Genomic DNA, 27,625 nt, shown 5'->3' with positions numbered 1-27,625 from the left:
CTCCAACAAGTGCTGTAAGCAGTATAGCCCGGAATGTGGTTCAAGTTAAATGCTGGAAACGGCGCATGTCTTGGGCACTGGGCAGGGATGGTTCAGTGTTGTGAAACAGGCAGTGCCGGGGGCCAGATTATGGTGCCTCAAGAGTTTGATCCCGCTCATGGGCCGTGACACCCATGATAGATTGTACAGTACTGGGTAGTTTGTGTAGGGTGGAGGGAGCAAGGTAGACATTTGCTTAGTGGTGAGAATATGGGGTCATGGTGTATAAAGTAAATCTATTTCTCTGTTCATGCCTCTGGCATGCAGAAAAATTAATTATCATTATTTTGAGCTACCAAACTGGAAAATCATTTTTGATTCCTTGATCCTAGTACAATGCAGTTTATATAAGAAAGATACGTATTCCATTAAGGTAGTACGAGTGTTATACTTGGTAGCCGTGTTGGTCTTGGTTCCAAAATGATACCTTTCATTAGACCAACTGGAAAATGGCAAGAAAATTGTCCTTTTCTGCAAGCTTTTGGGATCAAAGTCCCTTTGTCAGGCTCTGGGAAAAGTGTAGATGGTACAAAATGGTAAACAGTCCCCATAGGTAGGAAATAAACTTAATTTTTGCACAGAGGGAGCTGAAGATGGATGGCTGTCCCTTTGGACACCCATGAGAGTGCTTTGTGAGCTGTGTTTAGTAGTTCTTTGATGTGTTGAACAGGTAGACTTCCTTCCCTGGAGTTGTCAGATGGCATGCAGGGAGATAAAAAAGCTTCCTTGCTGTTCTGCAATGAAGTTTAAAATCCAAAATGGCTAAAATTTGGCATCTTCCATGTTTCAGGGGTGTACTTGGTAGCCGTGTTGGTCTGAGACAAAAAGACATACAAAAAACTAGAACTCTTGGTTCCAAAATGATACCTTTCATTAGACCAACGAAAATGGCAAGAAAATTGTCGATTTAAGGTAGTATTGCATTTCACTGTACTACACTTCATATATTTTTCATTCTGGTTTGTTTCTGCTGTCAGTGAAGTTCACATTCTGCCCTGTCCTATTTTATACCTGCTTCGCTCACATGACATTTCACTTAGGGTTGTAATAGGAGGCAGCTCCTTCATGTTGTACAATAACACTCCTGGCCTTGCTCTTGGGCATGAGAATGTACTGGAAGTGCCCCCAGAATTTGCACTTTCTGTTAAGTGTAGTGTAAGGCACTTTGAATCAAACCCAACCCAGCTTATGTGCTGCTGAAAATGCTCTTTAAGAAATGTTGAGTGCAATCATGTAAAGGGCTTCTTGCACAGATAACTGCTCCTTATTTCAACTCATGCTCTTTCTCAATTTAACTGATTTTTTTGTTTGTTTGGTTGGTTGGTTTTTTTGGTAAAACAGGATAGAAAGTGGCTGTGACTGTGTAGAAATGCGAGCAGGAAAGCAAACAGTTGGCTTGCAAGAGCTTCTTTTCTGGTAGCTGTTAACAGGCTGCAGAGGTGACAGGCTTAGCTTTTGAGGAAGAACGCCAGTTTCTCTGCTTGCTTTTACCATTCTCTGCCAACCAAGGCATGCACCACTGGCTTTGTCTGTGGAAGTTACTGCCAGCAACTTTGTGTCACTAAAAAATAAGACATACTGAAGTGGCCACCAGGGAAAGAAAGGGAGAAGAATAGAAATATAGTCATTAAAGCCAGGGAATAAACAATAGGCACAGTTGTTAATTCAGAACATAACACTTGCTGTAGCTTCAACAGGTTTAGTAAAATACCCTACTTGCTTTATTTAGGGCATAAAAGAGGCATGCAATCCCTGGAGATGTGAGTTTCTCCAGGTTTGTTTTGCCACCTGGTGCTCAATCCTGTATTCGAACAATATTGTTTTAATTGGCATCTCACTGTAACAAGATTTCCCACCCTCCTTTTTTTAAAGGGCATTGTCAGAAGTCTGTAGCTTGTTCTTTATTGAAGGGCAGCATGTAATGATAGCAAAATGCTTCAGAGGAACAATTTGCATTGTAAAATAGAAGTTTTGTTATATAACCAATACGTAATTTTCATTATGGAGCTTGGCTTTAGAACAAATAAGATGCCATTCCATAATTTTTGCTTGTTTATGAATAATTTTGTGTAACTTTTTAAAATGTTTTTATATGCAGAAACTGTGCATAATATAAATAAAGAAATGATTGGACTTACTCTTTATTAATTATGTTTTTTCAGATTCATATTGTATCTGGATTCAAATTGTGTTCTGGGTTTATGCTAAGCTGGGTTTATGACATCGGGGGGGCAGGGAGGGTGTTGTTAACCATCATGTTATCCATATTAGTGGAGACCATGTATTCATATTTGATCATTTAAAGCACTTGCTCATTGAATAAGTAACATTAACATCAGTCCCTCTTGATGGTGGGATTTTTGTTGTAGATTTCAATGACATCAGAATCAAGCCTTTGCAGAATCCTCTCCCATCATTCTAGAAGTAATGATTACAGATGGCATTAAATTAAGAACTTAATGTAAAGGACTTGTAAAAATATTATCTGGCAAATGACTAAGACTTAAAATAGCTGTCAAGATTCTTATCTTATTTCTGATTTAAAAGTATGTGGCTTTTAATTCTTTCTCTCCAAAGTTTGGATGCCTGGCTCTAGGAATTTAGTACAGGAAAAACGCCATCATTTTTTGAGTAAATGAGTTTCAGATGAATTCTGATGCAAAAATTCTCTTGTGCTGCTTTGTCCTTTAGTGGTTATATAGATGTTATGATGAACCATCATTTTATTGACGGCCTGACTTGTGCTTCGTTTGTGATTCCTGGCTTGGAGTTCATAGGTCTGATTACTGTCACTTTTATGGGCCTGCTTTTTTTCCCCATAAAATTGTTTGTTTATAGGGCTGGAGATTATTTAGCAAGTTATTTTCAGTTCCTGTGTTTGTGCTTTGTGGGGATGGAGGGAGGAATAAGTGCTGCTATCGTGAACTTGTCATATACTTTAAGGAAGGACATGAAGAAGCAGAATATTAAACTAGCATTAATCTCTTCTGTGGTTTCAGAACGCCACTGGGAGCCTCCCTGGATGAGCAAAGCAATCCTATGTTGAAGGGTAAGAAAAAACTCCATATCCAGGAAGTTTGCTTTTATGCTTTTAAACTTTTGGCTTCTTTGTATATTAATTTGAAAGCTTACACTGTTTTTGAAGTACAACTACAATAGCTCTGTTAGTGTTTACCAGAGTTTTCTGTTCCTGTGCAGTTGTACCCAAAGAACTGGTGGGGGGGGTAGGGTGGAATAAATATTTTTTTAACTGTTTAAAAAAAATCTTTAAGATGACTAATCCAATGTTTCACCTTACTTGAGGCAAACTTTGAAAAAAAAATGAGCATTTTAACATACTTCTAAAACGAGGTTGGCTTTGGGTACATTCTTTCTCTGCTTGTACTAACTGAAGTTGCCACACCTGAAAAACTTACTATATGAGCAGGACAGAATTCTAAGGTTCAAAGTACAAAAAATTTGCAGGTAGTGGCAGAGCATAGAAATTGCACTTTGAGTGTCTGGAGTTTTAGTTTGAGTTCCCTGCTTTTACACAGAGGGGAGGAGAGGGAATGCCTGATCCAAGTCTCCTTTCTGAAGCCTGGTAAGAGGTCTGAAGTCGTGACTTAATATCAGATGCAGGATAGCTGTTGGATGTAATAGCTTGGAACTGGTAGTCAGCATTTAATTAGATTGCAGTTTGATGTAGAAGTGTTGTGGAGCTGGAAACTGGAGGTATTTTATAGCCATCTCTTACTCTTTTTTACTACTTTTAAGATAATCTTTCTGTGATTTGAATAGTAACTTCAAGTAGAAGCCTTCAGTGGATTTTCAGATTTCAAGTACTGAAATAGTCCGAAAACATATTTTTCTTATACTACTGCATTTAACTGCAAATGTTTTAACTAAACAAAAGTACTGAATGAGATTTTTGGGGGGAAGAAAATATTATAGCACTTTAGGTGTTGAACTGCCAAATGTACATTTTCAGGCATGCTGATGAGAAATGGAGGAAGTTTTGAAGATGACTTATCCCTGGGAGCTGAAGGTAGGTATAGCAGGATTCTATGGCTCAAAGCAGAAATAAAATGTAACATTTTGTAGTGTGATGTTGTGTCAATCCTGGGGTTTCCCATCTGGTCAGAGCTGGCTAGAAAACCATGTTTCATAGTTTCATAGTTTCATAGTAGCTAGAGTCGGAAGGGACCTAGGTAGATCATCTAGTCCGACCCCCTGCCTTAGCAGGAAAGAGCACCGGGGTCAGATGACCCCGGCAAGGTGCTCATCTAACTTCCTTTTAAAAATCCCCAGGCTCGGAGCCTGCACCACTTCCCCTGGAAGCTGGTTCCAGGCCCTAGCCACCCTGACTGTGAAGTAGCGCCTCCTAATATCTAATCTAAACTTACCCTCCGCCAGTTTGTGACCGTTATTCCTGGTCACTCCTGGCAGCGCACGGGGGAACAGGGACTCCCCCAATACCTGCTGATCCCCCCTGACCAGTTTGTAGCAGGCCACAAGGTCCCCCCTTAGCCTTCTCTTGTGGAGGCTAAACAGGTTCAGGTCCCGTAGCCTATCCTCATAAGGCCTGCCCTGCTGACCCCTGATCATACGAGTGGCCCTCCTCTGAACTCTTTCCATATTGTCCACGTCCCTCTTGAAGTGTGGCGCCCAGAACTGGACGCAGTACTCCAGCTGCGGCCTGACCAGTGCCGCATAGAGGGGGAGGATCACCTCCCTGGACCTGCTCGAGATGCATCTGTGGATGCATGATAGGGTACGATTGGCCTTCTTGACTGCCTCCCCACACTGCCGGCCCATGTTCATCGTGGAGTCAATGACGACTCCAAGATCCTTTTCCGTCTCCGTGCTGGCAAGAGGAGAGTTCCCCAACCTGTAAGTGTGGTGCCGGTTCTTCCTCCCCATGTGCAACACCTTGCACTTATCAGTGTTAAACCCCATCCTATTCTCATCCGCCCACCGTTGCAACCTGTCAAGGTCAGCTTGTAGCCTATTGCACCCTTCTAGTGCACCCACATCCCCCCACATCTTAGTGTCATCAGCAAACTTGAACAGGGTGCTTTCTACCCCCTCATCCAAGTCACTGATGAAGATGTTGAACAGTGCAGGCCCGAGGACCGAGCCCTGCGGAACCCCACTGCCCACATCCTTCCAGGTCGAGAAGAACCCATCCACTACCACCCTCTGGGTGCGGCCCTCCAACCAGTTGGCGACCCATTTGACCATGTGGGCATCGACACCACAGTCTCTCAGCTTTTTGATGAGGACAGGGTGAGAGACAGTGTCGAAAGCCTTCCGGAAGTCCAAAAAGACTACATCCACAGCAACCCCTGCGTCTAATGATTTGGTGACCTGATCGTAAAAGGCCACCAGGTTGGTCTGACAAGACCTGCCACTGATAAACCCATGTTGGTTGCCCCTGAGCATGCATTCCCCCGCAAGGCCCTCCTGGATGTGTGCCAGGATAATTTTTTCAAAGAGCTTACCCGGGATTGAGGTCAGACTAACTGGCCTGTAATTTCCCGGGTCCTCTTTTTTTCCCTTTTTGAAGATAGGGACCACATTGGCCCTCTTCCAGTCCTCCGGCACCTCGCCAGAGCACCACGAGTGCTCATAGAGCCGTGCCAGGGGTCCCGCAATGACCTCAGCCAGTTCCTGTAGAACCCTAGGGTGAAGATCGTCCGGACCAGCGGACTTGAACACGTCCAGCTTCTCCAGAAGTACCCTAACTAACTCCTCGCTAACCCTTGGCCCAGGCGTGTCTCTCTCGGGGCCCGAGGGGGGCCCAGCAGGGAGGTGGCTGAACTGGTCCCTACTTAGGAAGACAGAGGCAAAGAAATCGTTAAATATGTTAGCTTTGTCATCTGGCGTGATGACTAAGTTGCCCATCGTGTCCTGCAGGGGCCCCACATTACCCGGGACCCTCTTTTTACCCCCTATGTATTTGAAGAAGGACTTCTTATTGTCCTTAATCCGGGAAGCTAGTCCTATCTCCAACTCTGCCTTGGCCCTCCTGACTGCCCCCCTACATCCTCGGGCGACTATAACATAGTCCTTCTTGGCGATGACCCCATCTCTCCATTGGGTATATGCCTCCCTTTTAGCAAGGAGACATTCCCGGATGCTCTTAGTGAGCCATGGGGGTTTATGTGCCCTCCTGCTCCCTTTGACCCTTGTTGGGATTACCTCCCTTTGGGCATGGAGGATCGTCTCCTTAAGGAGCAACCACTCACCTTCGACATCTGATTCCCTTCCCCTCTGGGTCCTCAGCGCTTCCCCAACTATCCTCCTTAGCTTGTTGAAGTCAGCCCTCCTAAAGTCTAGGGCTGTTGCCTTGCTGCAGCCCTTTGCCACCTTACGCTGGATGGTGAATTCCAGCAAGCGATGATCACTGTCTCCCAGGTGGCCCATCACCCGCAGCCCCCTCACCAGGTCATCACCCGTGGCCAGCACTAGGTCCAACAAGGCGTCTCCCCTGGTGGGGCTGTGCACCTCCTGGGTTAGATGGAGGTCCTGCAGTCTGGCTAAGAACCGACGTGAGCGATCAGACTTGGCTGACTGCTCCTCCCAGCAGATGTCTGGGAAGTTTAGGTCCCCCATGATGACCACATCCTTAGCCCTCACTGCCTCTGTAAGCTGACCTAAGAATTCCAGGTCGAGCTCTTCTCCCTGGTTGGAATTCTGCAAATGTATATACATTTTGAAACTTTGTTTTTGATCAAATGGTTCTGACTTATCTCCAGGCCAAGCCTGAAAGACGCTTGTATGCCAAAGGAAGCAGCATTCTGTTCCTTTCTCATATGCTTCCATGCCAACTGCAGTAATACAGTCCAAAGAACTTGGGAAAGTAGTGCAGGCAGTGAGGAGAATTTCCCCCCACCCCAGTACTTGTGCTTCCTCTCCTTAGGCCAGATTTGGCAGTTGGGCATGTGTATCTCACTTCCTTTGAAATCAGTGAGACAAGCTCTTGCATGTTTTTGAGGGCCAAATAGAGTATTAAGTGCTCAACTTGTAATAATTCAGAGAAATAAAGAGGGACCCGGAGATGGAATGAAAAACTAAATCGGGAGACGACAGGTAGATAAGTACATAAAAACAAAACAATTCCCAATGCTGAGCTGTGGCAAATTGTTCAAACAGTCACTTTTTATTCTGACACCAATTTTGACTGTTGCTGTTGATTCTGTAGTCCTTTTGCTTCTTTCTGATGCCACCATCTTCTGCTCTCTCCACCTGGTTTCTTTTTTTGTGCTTTTGGGCCCCCCCTCTGCACATGCAGATTGTAGGTATGATCACATCTAATGTGTGATCCATGCAGTTGTGCCTCTTACTGTGCCCCATCTTGGGCTCCCCCTACATTGGCAAGAAGCAGGCTTTCATGACTGAGACCCCCCCTTTGCTGGGGGGGCTCCCAGCCATGGGGTTGTGCACTGAGAGTCCTGCAGCTTTTTCGGGTGCATGGAGTTAGTTCCCTCACATCCCTCTGGCTTGGAGGCCACATGTGTTGTTTGGCATCTCCCAGACTGCCTATACATGCAAACTTTAAAGCTGAATAGAAACCAGCTATTAAGTTATTACACATTTTCAAGCAATAACTTTATAGCTAGTTAGACCTTCTAAAGGTGGGGTAGTTAATTTACATTTGTAGCTAGTCTAAATTTATCATGCCATTAACAAGGGGGGCATTGGAGTAGAAGGGGATGTGACTTCAGAGAACAGATTTTTCTTTAACCTCATGGTCTCAAAGCTATGATCAGTCCTGCCTTTTAGCGGCCTACATCTTTTTTTCTTTGTCAAGAACCAATGGGGAGAAGGATTTGTTGCTTTGTACCAATTGCCTTTAAGGGTAAAGTTTTGTGAGCTGCAAACATCTGGATGTCTCATGCGTTGCAGATACTGATCAGCACCTTGTATATCTGTGCCATTCTTATCTTCAGGAAAAGACGTATAAAGATTTCATTTGCTTTGGGTCCAAATACGTGTTCAAGTTTAAATGGACAAAACCTTGCAGCTTTGAAATATTTTTGCATAGGGCACTAAGATAGCTTTTTCTCTGTGGCTATAGGGGACAGGACTGGGAGCAATGCTCAAACTGCAGCAGAGGAAATTCAGGTTGGAGATTAAGAAGAACTGTCTGACTATGTGGCTGGTTAAGCATTGGAACAGACTGCCTAGAGAAGTTGTAAACTTTCCATCCGTAGTTTTCAAGAGCAGGTTAGCTGGACACTACTGGGATAGCTTTTTAGTCAAGGATGATCTTGCCTCAAGCAGGGGGCTGGACTAGATGACCTCATGAGGTCCCTTCCAGCCCTACATTTTATGATTCTTATGATCCCTCTAAGTTTTTAGGGGAAAAAAACCCAAAACAGATTACCATTCAAAGCCTGCCCTTAGTCTTTCTTGAAGACCGTGCAACCTCAAAATATCAGGATTGGGCCCTTAAAAAGGAAGTAATTCCACTTTTTCTTTTAAAAGTACTCTAAAATCATGAGGAAGGACACTTACTTGACATTTACCTTGATTGGCTTCTCCATCAACATCACTTATTGAATTAGAGTAAATAGGATTAAAAACTTTATTATTTAACAATTTTTTTTCATTTGTTAGGCTTCCCACAATACAAAGTGTTTCCCTTTTTCGCTTTTGGTACCAATCCAATCTCTGAATGCAATTGAGGGGAAAGTTCAAAGCTGCCAAAATTGGCTGAACATGTTCCAATATCAAAATATTATTTTGAAAAATATTTTTTTTCCCTTGCACTTTCCCCTTTTGGTCCACTCTGAAAGCCTCTTTCCCCCCCTTGCTGCAGAAGTGAAAGGGGCCATTGGTAGCCAAGATGGTTCAGTTATGTGTAGGGATGGCAGGGTGCAACATTTTGTTCTCTGCAAAGTATCACCCAGCTGTGGTGTGGTGGCTGTCTTGATTTTGTATGGAGGCTTGTTTTGAGAATGGCTGTGGCTATAGTTTTATCAATCTGTTGTTGCATGGACCCAAATACAAAATTACATTCACTTGGGGTTCTGTATGAAGAGGGACTGTACAAAATCCAGGAACACATGGCACCAGTGGTAAACCATAGAGAAGATCTACAAGTCATGGGTAAAAACTTCCTTGCTAGGTTCTGGAACTATGCAGCAACATGCCTATTTGTATGTGTTTGGCTTAGGGAGTGGGGCTTGGTCCTATATTGCATGAAAGATTTTTAAAAAAGAAAATACTGCAGGCAAGTCTTACAAAGGCAAATCTCCCGTTTCAAAACCATCATGTCTATGTAAAGAAAGTAGGTTTGAGCCCTTAATAGTTTGCTTTCTGTTGCATCCCACAGTTATGTGATATTGGCTTGTATGGTACCACCAGTTTAGATGCTGGATTTTTATACCAGAATGTTTTTCTGCTGTTTCATAGACTTTTGGCCATTAGGTAGCTGATTCTCAAGGCTGTTAATGTACTGTTCTTGCCTATATCCTGTAACAAATTTGCTGATGTCGAGTAGTTTCTTTGGGGGTTAGATCTTCAAAAAAGATTCGCAGCAGTGGGTTGACAGGACAGATATGTTTCTTGAAGAAAAATGTTGTCATGGCACTCTTACAGATGAAGTCAAACTGTTACCACTCTAAAAAATGTCTGTTGAGCTGGCTACTATACTTACAAGATGCGAACCTTAGATTTTTACACAAAGTGACCTGTATTCCCTTTCCTGAATCAAATCAGACTAGAAACAAATGTCCTAATACTGATAGAATGTATAACTTGGTATCCTTTATGTCCTAATTTGTGTACAAACTCTGTTTAGAGCTTGGAAATGTTCAAAGAAGCAGGGCTTTGTGTTCCTGTTGTAAGGTGTGGGTAAATCCCATTGAATTAAAGAATCAGAACTAGTCTTAACCCTGAACAATCTCTATGCCTTTGTCTGAATAGACCAATTCTGCATGTTAACCACAGGGTTCCTTTACCCATTTCCCTAAGCCAGAGACATAATGACTTTTTAACAAAGAAAACCAAAACGCTCATGTATGTCTTTTTTCCATATATGGATTACTTAATAATAACTTTTCACTCAGCATTTCAAACCTGTATGTTTAATTGTAGCTTGTGTTGACTTTGTATACGTGATTCTCTGAAACACACAAGTTGGATAAAATAGAAATTTTAGTTTTAAAACAGACTATGGGAACAGCCAGCACTAATTGTTATATAAGTGCGTGATCTCTATGTGTACACATTTATACGTAAAGCATGGAATCTGTTAGGGAGAATGTTATCTAGGAACCTGTGTTTGTTTGCATGAGTGGCTGCCATTTTCTTATCAACTATGAATAGTGTGATACCAAAGAGCTGTATGTACAACATATTCTCTTATTTTTCCACAGCTAATCATCTACAAAGTGATGCTCAAATGGAAACATGGTAAATATTTTATTTTTTGTTTGGCTTCAAATAAATGAGGCGGGCTATGTGATGGAGTGAAACTAGATAGTCTCTTAATATTACTAAACTCATTCCATGCACAAATGTTTACTACTGTAAAACAGATGTCACCAATAGTACAAAAACAGGATGAGTTTTAAACCAACTAAACTATAAATATATCCCTTTACTTTCAGCACAATTGATCCAGATTTTCTAGTAACAGAGACATCTTGAGACACAGCAACTCCCTGAAAATATTTAACTGTCATAATTTACACCTTCAATTCAGGAACCCTTTTCTGTTTGCTGTTAGGGGGAAAATTTCCTCTGCTTTCATTCTTTGACAAAAAATTTTGGTGAGAAAAATCCCATTTGGGAATAGGAAGGACTGTGCTGAAGAAGGCTTCTGAGTAATGACCTTGGATTCAACTCCCAAAGAGAAGCTTTAATAAATATAGTCAGAAATGCAATGTATAACTAAACAAGTCATCTTCTTACTCTATCCCCATTAGATGTAATAAGAGCCCTTTTATTAATGGACCCAGGAACTCTGAGTTCCTTTGTCTTCCAGGTGACTGTTCTTCCTTCCCCTTGCACATCAGGTTGCATACAAATACAAGTTCCCAAGTCTAGAGTTAAGTACCCATGTCCCCATCCATCACACCTGAAGAAGGAAAATGATATAGCATGCAGAGTGCAGGGATTCATTTAGGGTACTGGGTAAATGTTGCAGTAGCTGCTAGGATTGCAGGGTAGTGACAGTCTAGGACTAGAGAGGAAAAGAGAGATGTGGCTTAAGTAAAGGGCAGGGTAGATTTTTTGTCTTATAGACTAGTGTAAGTAGATATCTGTATTTAGCACAAGCTTTCATAGGCTAAAGCTCATTTTGGGTTGGACATCCTGGTTATGGCTAACCCCATTTTCCCCCAATCTGGAAGCTGTCTCCACTTCCAAGATGTATCGTGGAGGTTTGTCCTGTTTGATGTTGTTCCTTTTGGCTCACAATGCCTAACCCCTGCATTTCCAGGGGTGAAAATCTCAGTATCAGAAGTGAGGTGAAAGAGGGGCGAAACCCAGAACAATTCCGGTATGAAGAGGTGGTCCTTTCAGGGAAGCAGGGAATACAAACCTGCTTGGGGTAAGGAGCACTGTTAACAATTATGAGTGGGGTGCTGTGTTTGAATGAGGGTCTGAGAAAAGAAGAAAGTAGGACTGTTGAGAGGGAGATCAGAACTTTGTTTTCTGAGTTGTCATGTGCCTTACATTTCTCAGTAAATAACTCTGTGTCTGGAGTGTAAGGATTTATTACTACGTTTGTAAAATAAAATATGGCTAATGTAAACCAGGTAATGCAGAGCAGGAAAAGAGAAATCTACCAGATTGGAGCTTTAGCGTTCCTTAAAGACTGAGAATTGAATGTTTTGAAAGAAACAGTTTATCAGAGTGGTATTGTCCACAGCAATGGTATGTTGGCCAAGGAGAAGAGACTGCAGTTCCACCAGAAAGGGAGAAGTATGAACTCCACTGGGTCAGGAAAAAGCAGTGCAACTGTTTCAAGGTAAAAGAGAAGAGTGTTTTGGAAGGTTGTGGCACATTTCCGTGAAATTTTGCATTCTCTTTATGGCAAGAGATGCTTATGTTCCTAAGCTAAATAGATTTGGCTTGATTTATATGCATTTTTGTGCTTAACTAAGAAGAGGGGAATATTTATTTTTGGTTGTTTGAAAAACCTTTAATGGTGGCTTTTAAGAATACTTAAAAGATCCTCAAATTTTGGAAATGTCTAAATTTTTTTAGAAAGATTTCATTTGAAAGATCTTGAGGGTGTGGGTTAGGTTTTATAAATAACAAGTTTGCATCTGAACTTCAGCTTTTTAAAATTTCTCTGATGGTTTTAACCAAAACCCCAAATGCTAACCCCTCCAAAATTTATAAACTGGGCTCATTTACTTAAAGTACACTGAACAGCCAAAGGCAAAACTTCAGTGAATCACAGGCTGGTGGTCTGAATTAGCAACTACACTAAACAGACTGTACCCTTGAGAGAGATGTAAGAGGAGGTAGGGAAAACCCAAATCCATGTTTTCATTTGTCTAGTGTTTCTGAATTACTGGAGCTTTATGAGGAAGACCCTGAAGAAGTGCTCTATAATCTTGGATTTGGAAGAGATGAACCAGACATTGCTTCTAAAATTCCACCAAGATTTTTTAATTCATCATCATTTGCCAGAGGAATAGATATCAAAGTGTTTTTGAATGCCCAGATGCAGCGTATGGAAGTGGAAAATCCAAATTTTGCTTTAACAAGTAAGTGTGCTTTAAAGTAAAGGTTAAATTAAGCTTTTAAAATGGTAAATAACGTCAGCAGTCAATGTGTAGTCTAGTATTCTGGAAAGCTTTTTCAGTCTGAAGGGTAGCTGTCTTTCCATTCAAAATCAGTAATATAATTTTGGTTTATTTTTAACTATATGAAAAGTTGATTATAGGTATTGTACAAGTTTTGTGTTTTGTTTTTATTTTTTCTTATGGGGAAAGCAAAGAAAAGGATCAAAAGAATGTTGTCATAATCTTTTGCCTTCTGTTTGGTGTATTGCTCCTTTTGTGAGTCTATTCTAAATTCCCTTTCATTGTAATGTCAAAACATGAAAACAAATCATTTTCAGAAGTGCTTAGCATTGACCTAGCTGTGCTCCCAGTCAATGGGAGTATTGCAGTTGACTTCAATGGGTGTAGAATTAGGTCAGCATGAGCACATTCACAAATCTCACTCCAATAATTTTAGCTTGGCTTTAAAATTGTTAGAACAAAGCTATCAATTCTACTCTTAAATTTTACCTTGTGCTTTGTTCTTATGCAGGTCGTTTTCGTCAGATTGAAGTACTTACTACAGTGGCCAATGCGTTTTCTTCATTGTATTCCCAAGTGTCTGGAACTCCTTTGCAGAAAATTGGCACCATGAATTCTGTTTCTTCCAACAAGGAAGCATCTAGCCCACCCCCTTTAAACCGCAGCAACACTGCAAGTCGTTTGATGAAAACTTTATCAAAGCTTAATCTATGTGGGGTCCAACAGGCAGGGGAAAGTAGCATAATTTCGTCTCCCGTTGAAAAAGGGAAAAGCCCAACTGCCCAAGAGACTGAGGAATATGACTTTAAAAATGAATCAAAATTACCAAAACACTTTAGAAAGAAAGATTCTTCATCTTTTTTGGCTACGGTAAAGGAGGAAATGTCTAATAATCAGTTCATTATTACAGACCAACTTAATGCTGCAAACCTTTCTGTTGGAGTTGGTGGTAAGCAAGCTGAAACTGGATCTCATGCAGATGCAAAAAATAATGAATTGCCAAGTCACCAGAGCAGACTATCTGAAGAATCTGGTATTGCGGTCTCGTCCAATTTCAGTAGCGATTCTACTAGTAGTGAGCTAGAAAGTAGTATTGAACTGCAGAATATGCCTAAAGTGAAGCCTGGTAAAGAACCCTGTGGTCTTATAGCAAATCCATCCATAACAAATCTAATGCTGCAGCAGAAGGATTCGTTTGAGATGGAAGAGGTAGGTGGACAAAAATTACTTCATTTTGCATTGGAATTCATATTGCACACTGTTTGTTATTGCAAGAGCATTCTCATGGTATATCCCACAGAGGTTTCTTTGGCAACACTTTTTCAAAATTCTTCAGGTGATAAGGGCTCTTTCTTTGGAGACTTTTCTATTGCATCTAGCTGTGGAAGTGCTTCTTTTTTCTGGATAAGCAGCATACATTTTGTACTTCTTCATTTAATTTCACTGCAGTTACTGAGAAGTTTCTTGTTATCAAAACTAGATCCAAGATAAAGGCAGGGTAGTGGTGTATCTTTATAGACAAACTGAATCAGAGATGCATGAGCTGTCATCCTCACTTCATCAGATGCATGGCTAAACAGCCTTCTTTGATCATAGATCCAGGATGTCTCATTCTTTCATTGTATTGTATACTTTTTTGGATCATGTCTTCATGTACCAGTCATGTCCCCAGAACAAATTCGCCAGCTTCAGAGTCTTCAAAAAAAAAAAAAAAAAAAAAGAGAGAGAGTGCCTCCTGGATCTTTATTTAATGTGGTCTAGAAACAAATCCAACTTTGTAAAATAAACTTTCTTTGCTTGAGGAAATATTATGGATGCACAGAGTCAGGGTCTTTTTGAGAGTGCAAGAGAGGAGTCCTATACATGAAAATGTTCCCATCTGGAAACTTTTGGTTTTGATTAAGATTCTGTACCGTGTTTTCATCAAAGTATGGCTAAACATGGATTTAAAAGTTGTAGTTGTTGAGTCTGCTTAAAATACTGAGTACAACCCAAGGGCATGCCTCCAGCAGTGGCTTAGACCCAAATTCTGTCAGACCTTTTTACTGTTATGTTTGTCCATCTCTGTAGTGGTCTCTGTCCTGAAGGACTATTCCTTGAAGGACTGTGGCTTGAAGGAAAACATCTCAGTTTTTAATCTAGCAAGACAGAAACTGATCACTTTAAATACAGCATAAAAATGGCTACACAGAATCCTTACAATCCCAGAACTCCCCTCTGGGATTGTTAGGTGTCTAATGGAGCATGATTTGTGTAAACGTTATTTTCTGGAAGTGTTTTTAAATGGACAGTACCCAACATATTAACCTCTATCTTTTAATTAATCTAAAACTGGTATGCGATGATGGAAAAACTTTAGAATTTAAAAGTGATTCGTTTGAATTTTAAAAAGCCTACTGGATGAAAAATGTAATATTTATGAAGGTCCCTGGAGATTACAAGGATTGTGTTAATACCTTTTGTCCATGCAGAACTTGACAAATACTATGTCTAGTGCAGTGTTAGCTATGGACCCAAATGAAGTTTTTGTAACTCAAGTAAACTCAAGTTTTCTTCTCAGTCTTGACCTTACATAGGGTATTAGATTAAAATTTATATAAAATTAAGTGGCTTCCACTCAGTTTTCCTTTGGGGTGAGTTGTACTTTGAGGTAGCACTTCGAGCAAAAATTGTACAAATGGTTGCTGAATCTTTGCAAGGCAAATGGACTGAGTTAGTGTAGTACTGGTTGACATAGCTGATGATGCTGGTGAATAAACACAGCTGTTTTGGCAAGGTGAAGTATAATGTAGGATTGAATTGTGTTGAATTTTTGTTTATACAATATAATGTATACATTTCAACTGTTTTCTAATTCCCAAGGGGGAGGAATTCAGTTTTGCTTAATAAAATTGGAACAATACCCGGTAGCTTAATTTTATTTTTGCATGTTTTAAAGAACATTTTAATGAACAATAAATGGTATAAAAAGAAATGAAAATAACTCCTCCTACCCCCTTCCTGGTTTGGTTTCGAATGTATTCATACAAATAAGAACGGTGACAAATATATCAAGGAAGCTATCCCTATGATTACCAATGCCTTGGAGGATTGAGCTCCATTAGGAAGTCTGTCACTGTAAAGATAGCTAGTGTGGGACTGAGTCAGAACAGGATTTCCCTCAAACACCCTCTCTCTTAAGTTAGCCAATTAGATTCACTGAAGTCTCCCTCTAACATTAATATTGGCTAAGGAAGTGGGGAGGGGTAATGATTGCTATTGTGAGTTAGTGTTGTTGGATTGCAAATAAGACTGATCCTGTATCTAAGCCAAGGTCAAGAGGTGGAAGATATTTAGAAGAGAAGAGGATTGGCAGTTGAGAGGCTGAGATCCTAGCCATTAGAAACAGAAGGGAAGAAAACTAAGGCATCTTTCCTGGAAGACCAGTCCAGCCAAAAGGCCTGTAAAAATGACTTTATATTGTTTACTCTTTCTTTTAAGGTAAACTAATTTTAGTTAGAGAAAAAGCTATTTATAGTTCTACCGTGTACTTAGCTATAAACGTAGCTGTATTTTGCAGTGTAGTAAGAACTGTTCCAAGCGGGTCTTTTTTTTTTTTTTTTTTTTTTTTGCCTTTTGATAGAGGACTAGGACAGAGGCGCACAACATGTGGCCCATCATGGTTCTTTATTAAACCACTTTATTAAACTACAGAGGATTTAAGAAGCAAAATGGTGAGTGTCATGTCCACCTTTGTGGCAAATCCTTAATCCATGCACATGCCTTTATGCGTAGTTCAGTTCTCCATTTGAAAATGTGCGGAGGGCATACCCTGGCTTACAGCAGATCTTGCTAAGGGCAGCCTTTCATTGGATATGTATCTTGCTAGTTGCCCTCGGTATAAGTTTGTGCTTCTCTGGGCTGCAGGAACTATGTACTTGCTGTATAAACTTGTAAATAAAAGGACAGTCTCATCCACCTAGGCATGTGATTAAAAAGCAATCAGTGGATACAAGCAAAAGAAAATGAGAAGTACATGACTTAAACAGGGTCACTGCTTAGATGTGTTACTGAAATATCCATCTTTCTAGACATTCTCTTTCATAATATTTTGAAAGTTTAAAAGGATTGCTGAGCCCAAAGGACTGCTTAAAGGAAAACCTGATATGATTCTAGTAGAGGTGCACAGGTACATGGGTCCAATTATCAGATCAGTACTGATATGAAGAAAATTGCTGTACTGGAAATTGTGCCCATGTGGCCGATTTAGTTTGGCCAATAAATACCCATTAGAAATGGTGTTTCTCGGGTTCAGTTGCATGGTTGGCTGGCAGAGGTGCATCAGTGGAGTGGCATAGCCCTAGCCAGGCTTGGCAGTTTCGCTATGGTGTTGGCTGTCTGTTGACAGAAGGCTTGTAATGTAGACAAGCTGAGAGTTGAAGATGCTAAGCAACCTTTAGATTTTAGATTGTTTGCAACAGGCTAGCAGAGAAGTGTTATAGAATTTTTATTTTTTTTCAGCGTATTATCTCTGAAATGCATTTCTCGGTTTCTGTTATCTCACAAGTAAAGCTCAAAGTGCTTTTTATTTAATTGAAATTGTGTCATTTGAAACAGTAATAGCTGAGAGCTGATTTTTGCCTCATGTTTTGAAAACTCTCCAGATCCCTAGCAAGAAGACCTTTTGACACTAGATATTTCCATTTCAGTAATCTGGTGTGGTTGGACTCTTGTCTTATGAGAAAACAGAAATCGGGCAGTTTTATCAGTACTTCTCAACTCTCACAGCTTGCCTCCAAGACTTAAGATGTTAAGTGTGTGAAATCAGGTCAAGTGCTAACAAAGGTCTTTTTATTTAAAGAGAGGTTGTCCTTACTTCAATGACTGATTTCCCTTTCCCTCCCTTGAATAAAGTTATAAATATTTGCTAGTTGTAATATCACAAGTTAAAGTAAACTGAAGGACTCTTATTTTTGCTATATACTTATTCCAGTATGGTGCTGCAGTGAGTCCAGAGGTTATAACTTACATTAAAATATGACTACTTCAGGTACTGATAAAGCATATATGTGGTAGTTTCTGTGACACTGTTACTAAATCTTTCACCCTATTGATGGTGTGGGCATGCATTCTAACTAACCAGCTTAATAAATAATGTTGCTTGAAGACTGGAGTATGAAAGGAGGATGCCTGCCCATTTCATCATCTGTGGAGAGGTATTAACTAAGCTATGAAAATTCCTTCCCAAGATTAGTTACTTTGAGAGATGTATTTTCATCACAATTGATCTTGGTGTCAGAATTTTCACAAAAAACATGTGCATTCGCTTACTATGCAATTACAGCCCAAACCCTTACTCAGTAGTTTATACTCCTTAGCCACACCCAGACAAGCACAGCTGTGTGGTATGTGGCACCACAGATGGATCTGCGGTGCCACATACTGCACATTTAGGTGTTTCCTGTGCTGCTACCTTGCAGTGCAGGGGTTTTGTTTTGTTTTTTGTTTTGTTTTGTTTTGACCTCTAAAAAGCCCACGCAGGAAAAAAAAAGTGGAGTGGTGCACGCAGGAACAGTATGTGCTGACCAAAACCGGAGCCTGGCTGGCCAGAGCCACACTTCAGGTATCGGCCAGGCTCCAAGCTGCAGGAAAGACGCAGCTGTAGCTTCCCTGGCCCCCATGATCCCAGGTAAAGCTGCTGGGCCATCAACTGTGCTGGTCACAGGCTCCCCCTACCCCACCCAGGGTAACCTGCCGTGCACCAGGGGGCGTGTGACACAGGCATTTCCCCAGGACAACTAGTAGCGGCACAAGATGTCCTGCTGCTAGTTGTCCCTGGAGAAACAAACGTCCATGTTCATCTGGATGCAGCCCTCAAGTCTTAATGCAACTGAGGAAATGTGATGTTATTGTTGTAGCAAAGATCATAATTGATGTAAATGTATATTATCCTCTGGACAAACATAATTTTTAAAATAGCATAAATATTAATCCTGGGTAAAAACATTAGTATATGATTTGATTTTTATCTTCCTTTAGTTACAAATGCAGCTTGAAGTTGCATTCCTTTGGAATTTTGAAATTAGTCAGGCAGTACATCAATGTGGGGTTTTTATTTTTACAGTCTAGACTTGCATGCATACTAATAGATCTTTTGTGGCACACAAAAGAGAAAATGTATTACGGCTTTCAAACAAAACAAAGGCCTTCCTGTTGAGATTTTGAACATATTCTTTTCATTGTTTGAACAGCCATCTGAGAATTGCTTACTTAACAACAAGTTCATGTTTTGCACGAGTACTAAGCAATAGGATTAATTTTCTATATTCTATAATTTTGTTTCCCATTTAGAACCACTTTCTTTTTTTTTTTTTTTTTTTTTTTGTATTGGAAAATACCAGAAATTACTGTTTGTTTAAAATGAAAAGTATGGATTCAGTGTTGAGAAGAGCTGTTTCTCCTAAGAACTTCTCCACAGAAATACTTAGCATCTGAGAGAACACCCTTCATGTGTTAACCACTCAATTCACTACATTATATGAAACATGGCAGTGTACATCTATAAGCAAGGGACTAAAGCAGGGGCTAGCAACATTTTTGGGCAGAGTGCCAAAAATGCTCACAAACTCAACTTGTAAGATGCTAGCATGCCAGGACAGAAAGTAAGTCCCTTTCCCAAAGGCTACAAAAGAATGCCAGTGGAAATGAAATGAACCATGGTAAAAAATATCTTTACAATACAACTTTGATTGTGTCTCAGAATAACTAGAATTCTTGTTCTCAATATTGGCAGACAAGGTTCTTTGAGTAGATGTGATATCTTTTATTAGACCAACTTTGACTTGCCCCGCAGCTGAAAGGGACCTAGGGGTAGTGATCGACCATTGCATGAACATGAGTCGTTAGTGTGATGCTGTGACAGGCAGGGCAAACAACATGCTGGCTTGCATTAACCATTGCATCTTATGCAAAACTAAGGAAGTGGTACTCCCACTGTACTCCACACTGATGAGACTGCAGCGGGAGCACTGTGTCCAGTTTTGGACGCTGCACTTCAACAAGGACGTGGAAAAACTTGAGAGGGTCCAGAGAAGAGCCACCCATATGATCAGGGACTTGCAAGACGAGCCATATGAGGAGTGGCTGAGGGACTTGGGCTCTTCAGCTTACAGAAGAGAAGGCTGAGAGGGGATTTGGTAACAGCTTACCGCTACATCAGGGGAGTACATCAAGAATTTAGTGAACAGCTGTTCACCAGGGCACCCCAGGGAAGACCAAGAGCAATGGATACAAACTCCTAGAAGGCCACTTCAGGCTCAGTTCCAGGGAAAACTCCTTCACAGCCAGGGTGTCCAGATTGTGGGATAAACTCCCTCCAGTGGTGTTGCAGTCGCCTACCTTGGAAATCTTCAAAAGGGGCCTGGACAGTCACCTTGCTGGGGTCACTTGACCCCAGTTGTCTTTTCCTGCTTAGTGCAGGGGGACTGGACCCAATGATCTACAAGGTCCATTCCAGCCCCTAACAAGTAGTTGGAAAAAAGTTCTTGGCAAGCTTTCAGGTGCAGTCACCCTTCTTCAGGCATAGGGAGTCTCTGCTGGTCTTAATATTATGTTCTTAATATTGTCATAGGATGGGGACTTTTTGATGTTTGTCACAAATGTAATGTGATGCAGAGTTCATTATTATTCAGAACAGTGAAGATTATCGCAGGGATCTTTTACAGTATTCTTTTATAGTGACTGATTTAAATGAGCAAATTTTGATGCATGAAGAATAACTTTCTGCACTGTAAGCTGGTTGGCTTTGAAGAACTGCATATGGCTTCTGTCATTTCAAGCAATCTGTAGCACTGAAAGACATTCCATTTAGTATAAATAAATATGCAACTCTTTTCTCCTTTTAGATTCAAAGCACAGAGGGGGAATTACCACACATTCCAACTCCTTACCAGTTGGCTTTGATCAAGTCCAGAAAAGGTGAGTAGAATTCTGTTCTATGGAGACAGTGAAAATGCCTCTTGAAGTGCTGATTCACGTATTTCAAACTGCTAAAGTAGTAACCCTCCAAAAAAGAGCTAGATCTTCTTTCCAATTAAGTTTTTAAAAGCATAGAATGTTATTGCAAAGTGGCATCTCAAATTACAGGAGAGAGGCAGCCCTGTAACCTCAATTAATGTTTTTACTTTTGTGCCACTGATGATGGTTCAGAGAAACTGAAATGTTAATTCAGGTTATATGGCTTTTTCCCCTCCATATCCTGTAATTTGAGATGCCCATTTAAACTAAATTATATTGTTTAAAACCTAAATTGTATAGTACAACCAGGTTTCTCCTATAGGCCACAGCTACATCTGTGTGCCGACTGCACAAAGAGCCAGCGCCTCTGCCCCCATGTGGAAATTCTGTTTTCCTCTAATGCAAACTCTATGCACTGCATTATATAGCATGTCTAGTGAATGCTTCTGCTCTGAACTATGTTGTTTTATATTTTGAGTGGAGAGGAGAGGGCAAGACACCTGGTTACACTTCTTTTTGCATTTGCCCCTCATACAAAGATGGCAAATGGAGTCTCTTCTCCAGCTAACGCATGTGTAATTAATGAAAGCCTAGACTCTGAGGAATTGAGATATTTATGTCCTTAGCTCTTGTGAAATTTGTACATGGACACGTAATCATGTTTGAACAAGAGCACTAAAGAGACACAACTGCTTGAATAAAAATTAAAGGTATCCATATATGTTAGGTTGCATAAATGAGGTGGTCACCTGAAAGTGCAGTAGGATTGCAATTCAGTACAGTATGTTTGAGTACGCTATAAAAAGGACTTCTGAGATTAAAGGTTGACTAGTAAGGCCAACTTCATGTACAACCTGTGTTGTTTTCTTCAAAACAAAAGCTCACTTGCATTGACTTTTGGTTCTGTTCTGGGAGGAAAGGAAGAGTTGACAGAAGTTCTGGCTCTAACTAGCTTCTCTCCTAGCATTTGCAACTGGATTGCTTTCTCCTCAGGGTCATATGCACTCACACAAATGTGCATATGATACTTGGTTACAGTTCTCAGGCAAAAGTTCATAGCAATTTGTATGGCAGTGATTTGCATTTTTGAAGGGAGGGGAAAGAAGCTTCACTGTTTGCCAAGCCACAACTGTCACAGTCAGAGCTTTCCCAGTGAAGGAAATTCACAGGATTAGCAGCTGGAAGAGAAGGGAAAAAATCCTTGCCTTTTTTTTTTCTCCTCAAACAAATTTGTCTTTTATTTCTAAAGAAAGGCATGTCATAGAGAAATGGGGGATTCATTGCTTCCTCCTTCACATGTTCCAGGAAAAAAATGTATAGCTGGGCAGGGACTTGATCATGAAAGGTGCTAGACGGCCTCAGTAAAGGAAACATTTCTATATTGTCATAAAACTACTATTAACGCCATATAAATGATATGTTTCCCCTCCTATGTGCCTCAGCTCAATTCTGTGCATGTGCTGTGTAGCAATTTTACATCCATGTAAGCCTTAAGCTCTCTGCTGATTCTGTTAGGGTGGTAACTGCTAGAGAGCTGAATTTTCCATAGGAAGTCATCTGAGCCTCTGAATTTAGAACATTAAATAATTGTCAGATCTGAACTGCATTCAGTCTTACAAGCTACAACTGAAAAACTGTTTTTTATGGTAGTACTTTAACCCATTTGTTTCCTGTTCAACAGTTACCATTATTGGGGCTTCTTGTTTTGGGGTCTGTTCAGTTGCTGTATTACAATGAAGGCAAACAAAAATAGGAAGACCCTGTCCAGATATTTTGTTCCTAGTCTAGAAATGTTACCAGGCTATTCCATATAGGTTTCAAGGAAATTCTGAAGAACAAAAACAATTATGGGATCTCTAGCCAACATTTTAAGACCTTACTAATGACTGGTGGGGCGGGGGGGGGGGTGTTCAATTTGAAATGAAGTAAAGTGGTCTGCTTTTTTCGGAGGGCACCAAAAATTTAGTAGCCAATTTTTCCAAAAAGGGTTCACTTCTGAACACAAGTTTCACTTTTGCTAGGATTCCCTAGGTTGAGTTCTTTTTCTTTTTTGTGACATTTTTGGTTAGTAGTTCATATGTTGATCTCTTTCAGTTCCTTTATATATAAGCACCCAAACAATTTTGCATGTACTCTTCCTTCACAAATGTAGTCGTTTATCTAGAAGGCTGCTTCTCTATCCAGATCAGGGTAGTGATTTCAGTACAGAATGTTATGAATGTGTAGGATATAAATGGAGGTTTAATGGCAGTGTACCTCCACAAAACTGTGGCTGCTTTCTCTGACTTTTATAGCAGTTTGTAAGGCAGTGTTAAGGTGTACAATAAAATACATAGCATTCAGTTTAAAAACTGGTGTTTTTATTCCTTCTCATCACTGAAATAGCCTGAACACTATTAAAGCATGTTTAAACAGTGCTAAGTTCTGCAGCTGCCAATGCCATCAGTTAGTGTTAATTTTTTTCATTTTAAAGCAAACTCTTTTTCTTATAAACAACAGGTGTGTTATTTTAAAGGTTGCTTGCAAATCACTGTTTTGGTATTAACCACTTAGTTGGTTAAATATTTCATCGAGAACAGAAAGTATTCCATATCATCTTGATCAGCTTGATGTACTTTTTAGGTTATGTCTTACAAATGGTGCTTAAGTAGTTTAGAGCTGGCATTCTGGCATTTGTTATTACATACCTCAACTATAGATGTGTTTTGCTTATACGTTTCTGTAGAGAGGAATGAGAGGCTTCAGTTGCTTCACACTGTAAACATAAAGAGCTGCTAAATGTCCACTGTAAAAAAGCTATTACAAAGTTATATGGAAGGCAGCTTTAAATAAGGAATCTTGTTTTCCAGCTAACTAATGTTTACTTGCGTTTATCTCACAACATCTATTCAGAAGGTACCTCAGGTGGAACAGCCTTTGGAATGTAAAATACAAAATCTGTGAAATCATTGTACAGTACTGTGTTTTTGTGTTTTTAATACCTGGCTTGTGGTGACTCAGTCGTGCTCGACTTTCAGAAGTGGTCTGCTGCTTTCTGGGTGCATCTAAACATGCAGTTAATATGACTGAATAAACTCCAGCAGTCTGTTCCAGAGTTTTTTGCTCCTGGGTTCCATGTTTACACATCTACTTAGGACTGCAGTATGTTGAGCTGGGTTGGAGCAGCCCTGGCTGGTAGAGGACCCTGGGGGTCAACCTGCCAGCCTGGGGCTGCTCCAACTTGGCTCAAATATAGTATTTTTCATTGTGGGTACTATTAAATCTTAACCCAATAAGCATTCTAGAGATCCTTGCTATACTAGTACTCATAGTTGGATTGAGAACTATCTATCTACATCTATCTGGACAGCACCATATTTTTTTTTTTGTATATAGATACAATAAATAAAATATTGGTGCACCAATAGAGATTTTTTGGGCTGATACTGATGATAAATACAATAAAATAAAATATGGTGCTGTCCGGATGGATATAGATGGATAGCTCTCAGCCCAGTTGTGAATACTAGTATAGCAATGATCTCTAGAAAGCTTGTTGGATTAAGTTTTAATAGTACCCGCAATGAAAAATACTGCAGCAGGCAATCCAAACATCTAAACATAACCAGAAATTAATGAACAAGTTCAGAGTACTTCTCTTTCCTTTTTTATATTGGAGACAAACTTGATCAGATGATACCAAAACATCTGAATGGTATTTCACTGAACTCTTGGAATGACAGGAATCCTAGGTCAGTAGTTACCAACAATTTGAAGTAGATAACTGTTAATTATACCACTATTTGTTAATTATTAAACTGTGCAGCCATCAAATCCAGATATGTTTAGTAAGGCATAGACCCTTCTTGTATATTTTTCTCCTTTTGCTTCAGAGCTTTTTTACCTAAATATTTTGAAATCATAAATTGCACTTACATGCTATAATACTTTAATGGTTTAAATCAAGGCTTCCTGCTGGGTGTGGGGTGGAGGGCAGACTTTGTGGGGTTTATGGTGGAGGAAGGGTTTATAGGTACCCTACATAATCACAGATCAATTCCATGGAAACTTTCCTATTTAATTTTAACCAAGATCTGAATCTAGCTCAGTGGGTCCCTTCTGGCTTCCCCTAACCTATGTGATCTCCAGGTGTACTGTAATAGTGGCAAATAGGGAGCAGAGTTTAAATCTGGAAGAGAAGCCCATTTGCAGTTATGAGGATGTACATCTGTACATCCCAGCATGATGGGTAATTATCTCTGGCATGGGACTATAGCCATAACAAGTAGCATAACTAAGGGGGAAAACTGAGGCAGCTGCCTCAAGTGCAGCCTTTGTTGGTGGGGACAGAAAAATAGCCACTGTGCAGAAGTGGCTGATCGCACCACCACAGTCGTGACAGCAGCCCACCCTGGCCCCCTGCATCATGGCTACCTAGAGTGTCTCTGGCCGTAGCCATGTAACTGCAATGCTCAAGTGATTCCAAAAGCCCTATTTCTTAGTATCGTTAATACATATGTAGCATGGCAATTGAGAATTTGAGCCATAAAGAAAGTAGAGATAAAGTATGTGATATTTTGGCATTAAAAGGGTGTTCCATGAAGGATGGAGATTTGAGTGAGAGATCCTGCATGCTAAACATGTCTTCCTGGTTAATCTCAAGACATCCCGACAGTTCCATTGTGCAGGTGACATTGCTAACAACTGGAAGGAATGGCAAGTAAGGAAAAGAAAGGGAGTTTCTTGTAATCGCAGTTGCTGGGACATTGAAACACAAGCACAAATAAGAAATGTAAAGGAAAATTATTTAGGATGCCTACCTGTACCTCTGAGCCTCTGTAATACACAGAAATTGGTTTTGAGGGACATGGAAAAGAAATATCAAGTATCAACTCAGGCAAAAGGCAGTCATTTTGTTTCTTGATTCATTTCATATTTATGAATCAAGAAATCAGCATACATATATTTGTGAACATCTTTATGTGGAATATTTTGAATGTCTCCACCCTGTCATTGATTTTTGTGGGCAATTTTCTTTCTCTCAGAAGAAAGATTAATTTAAAGGTTGGTAAAATCTATTAGTCGCCACAGAAGTTGGGAGATGTGACTCTCATTTGCTTCATAGGAACTAGTAGTTTCCACCATAGTCTGTTCTTGTGATAACTTGAGAGAACTCTCCTTTTAATTGTGTTAATTGTATCCTGGGCTTAATAACAATCCACTCCAGTTTCAGCTGAAATCACATCCATTGTCTTAATAAGACTTGGGTGGAGTTGTCTGTCCTGAGGTAGAAGGCTGTTTGTCATTGCAGGATATGGTGATTACCAAGATAACAGAACAGCAGCACAACTTGAAGGCACTCCCTTCAAACTAAGTGAAATACTTGATACAAAAGTTAAAAAGGGCATTTTGCCTAGTTTTAAGTCCATGCAACTTATATGCATGCAAATGGGTTTTTATTCTGCAGTAATAAAATTTTCATCCAAGTAGATATAAAAATATTGTACTTTTCTGGATAATTCAGCAATTTTGAAGTAGCTTTCACAGTGTTTTTTACTGTTGAGATTTGAACTGCAATTGATTATAAAGAATCATAATATCATAGAAAATTAAGGTTGGAAGGGACCTCAGGCAGTCATCTAGTCCAATCTCCTGCTCAAAGCAGAACCAGCCCCAACTGTCTTATCCCAGCCAGGGCTTTGGCAACCTGGGCCTTAAAAACCTCCAAAGATGGAGCTTCCACCTCTTCTCTGGGTAGCCTGTTTCAGTACTTTACTACCCTTCTAGTGGGAACATTTTTCCTAGTATCTAACCTAAACTTCCCTTGCTGCAACTTGATACCATTGCTCCTTGTTCTGCTACCACTGAGAACAATCTAGCTCCGCCCTCTCTGTAACCACAGAGAAGGCTGCTGTCAAGTCCCCCCCTTCACTCTTTTCCTTTCCAGACTAAGTAAGTCCAGTTCCCTCAGCCTCTCCTCAGAAGTCAGATGCACCAGCCCCCTCACTATATTTGTTGCCCTCCACTGCATTTTCTCCTATTTGTCTACATCCTTATGGTTAGGGGGGCACCAACAGAGATTTTTTGGACTGATACTGATGGCCAATTTTTGACAAGATATATCAGCTGATATCAATCTGGTTGCCGATATGCAGCCCAGCAGCTTGGAGAACAGCATCTGGCTGGCAAGTCTGCTGTTAGGGAAGGGGCAAGGTGGGAAGTAAGGGGTGGGGGGGGCAGCTGATTGAGGCCCCCGTGGTGAGGGAGGGAGTGGGGCTGAGGCAGGTGCTGCTCAGCCAGGGCAGGGTGTGGGACAGAGCCACAAGCAGCTCATCCAGGGGCATGAGAGAGGGGGAAGCTCCTGCCGCTATCCCCACCCCAGGACGGCAGGGGGTATGCCTCCCAGATCTGTGTGCAGAGTGAGGGCAGGTGGCTGCTGCGGGCCAGGGCTAGTGGTGGGTTCTTCCTGCAGGGGGGCTGGGCTGCACTCAGGGTGGGTGGCAGCAGTGCTGGGAGCAGGGGCTATAGCAAATTTCAGGGTGGCTGTAGCCCCCCCATGAGGAAGAGCCCAGCCCCAGCCTGCAGCAGCAACCCATGCACAGATCAAGGGCACGTGCCCCACGTGGCTTCCCAGGGGTGTGTGTATCAGTGGGATTCCCCCCACCTTGCAACCCCCAGAAAAGCCATGTGGCTCTGTCCCTTGCCCTGCACCAGCTGGGCAGCACCTGCACCAGCCCCACTTGCACTCTCACTGTGGGGGCCTTGATCTGCCCCCTGCCATGGCCCTTCCCTTCCCCCCACCCCTTCCTCCACAACAGATTTACCAGTTGAACGCTGCTCTCCACGCTGCCGGACTGCAT

The 27,625-nt window shown here is 41.0% G+C and overlaps 1 protein-coding gene across 5 annotated transcripts in view; it reads left to right on the top strand.

The window, feature by feature from the left end:
* The window catches only part of ITPRID2 (ITPR interacting domain containing 2), a 61,602-nt gene that overhangs the window by 6,175 nt on the left and 27,802 nt on the right, over positions 1-27,625 (top strand). For 2 of the 5 annotated variants that reach the window (XM_090045295.1, XM_090045300.1), the window contains 8 exons: positions 3,039-3,088; positions 4,010-4,066; positions 10,407-10,443; positions 11,474-11,584; positions 11,906-12,004; positions 12,544-12,752; positions 13,303-14,000; positions 20,675-20,747. In XM_090045295.1, the coding sequence (XP_089901421.1) occupies positions 3,039-3,088; positions 4,010-4,066; positions 10,407-10,443; positions 11,474-11,584; positions 11,906-12,004; positions 12,544-12,752; positions 13,303-14,000; positions 20,675-20,747 (1,334 nt within the window). The remainder of the gene's footprint in view (positions 1-3,038; positions 3,089-4,009; positions 4,067-10,406; positions 10,444-11,473; positions 11,585-11,905; positions 12,005-12,543; positions 12,753-13,302; positions 14,001-20,674; positions 20,748-27,625) is intronic. The other 3 variants (XM_090045296.1, XM_090045297.1, XM_090045298.1) reach the window with 3 other exon arrangements.

This window comes from Crocodylus siamensis, chromosome 4 (genome assembly GCF_052110815.1).
Source record: "Crocodylus siamensis isolate JL-2025a chromosome 4, ASM5211081v1, whole genome shotgun sequence".
NCBI lineage: Eukaryota > Metazoa > Chordata > Crocodylia > Crocodylidae > Crocodylus > Crocodylus siamensis.
The sequence above is the reverse complement of the archived record's forward strand: the minus strand, read 5'-3'. Positions and strand labels throughout refer to the sequence as shown.